The sequence below is a fragment of the Nestor notabilis genome, unplaced genomic scaffold (assembly GCF_000696875.1).
Source record: "Nestor notabilis isolate BGI_N333 unplaced genomic scaffold, ASM69687v1 scaffold21542, whole genome shotgun sequence".
Classification (NCBI taxonomy): Eukaryota; Metazoa; Chordata; class Aves; order Psittaciformes; family Psittacidae; genus Nestor; species Nestor notabilis.
The window spans coordinates 1-530 of record NW_009920029.1 but is presented as its reverse complement, the minus strand read 5'-3'; the positions used below and the strand labels follow the sequence as shown (position 1 = coordinate 530).

Genomic DNA, 530 nt, shown 5'->3' with positions numbered 1-530 from the left:
GGCATCCCATGGACCTGCCGAGGACAAGGGACATCAGGGCCCACCTGGGGCGTACTCCATGGCGATCATGAGCGCCTTGTCCTCCAGGAAGTTCTCGTAGTACTCGATGACCCTGGCACTCGTTCTGCGCCGCCAGCCGCTCATCCTTGCTCATCTGCTCCACCGGGATCTGCTTCAGGATCACCAGCTTCTGGTCGGCCTTGCGCAGACAGAGGTGCACGATGCTGCAGGATGGGGACAGGGTCTCAGTGCGGGGGACACGCAGCCACCACCCTGGGGTGACACGTGGCCCCTGTCCCTCCTGTTGCCATGGCAACAGGACTGCGTGCGCACACACACACACACACCCCCCCAAGGTGCCAAACACCCAGTGCCGTGTCACCCCATCACCATGGCAACAGCCAGAGCCTGGACATCCACCCCCCTCTTAGGGTACCACATACCGGCTGACCCCCGCGTTGCCACGGCGACGCTTTGTTGCCTTGGTAACGCGGCCTACCTCCCACCGCCGCTCCCCGCACACGGCCGGG

The 530-nt window shown here is 64.5% G+C and overlaps 1 protein-coding gene across 1 annotated transcript in view; it reads right to left on the bottom strand.

Moving 5' to 3' along the window:
* NEK8 (NIMA-related kinase 8) overlaps window positions 1-301 on the bottom strand; it is a gene marked incomplete at its 5' end in the record, with an annotated part of 9,935 nt that extends 9,634 nt beyond the window's left edge. The window contains one exon of the mRNA XM_010010504.1: window positions 102-301. Within this exon, the coding sequence (XP_010008806.1) occupies window positions 102-301 (200 nt within the window). The remainder of the gene's footprint in view (window positions 1-101) is intronic.
* Window positions 302-530: the final 229 nt, after the last annotated feature.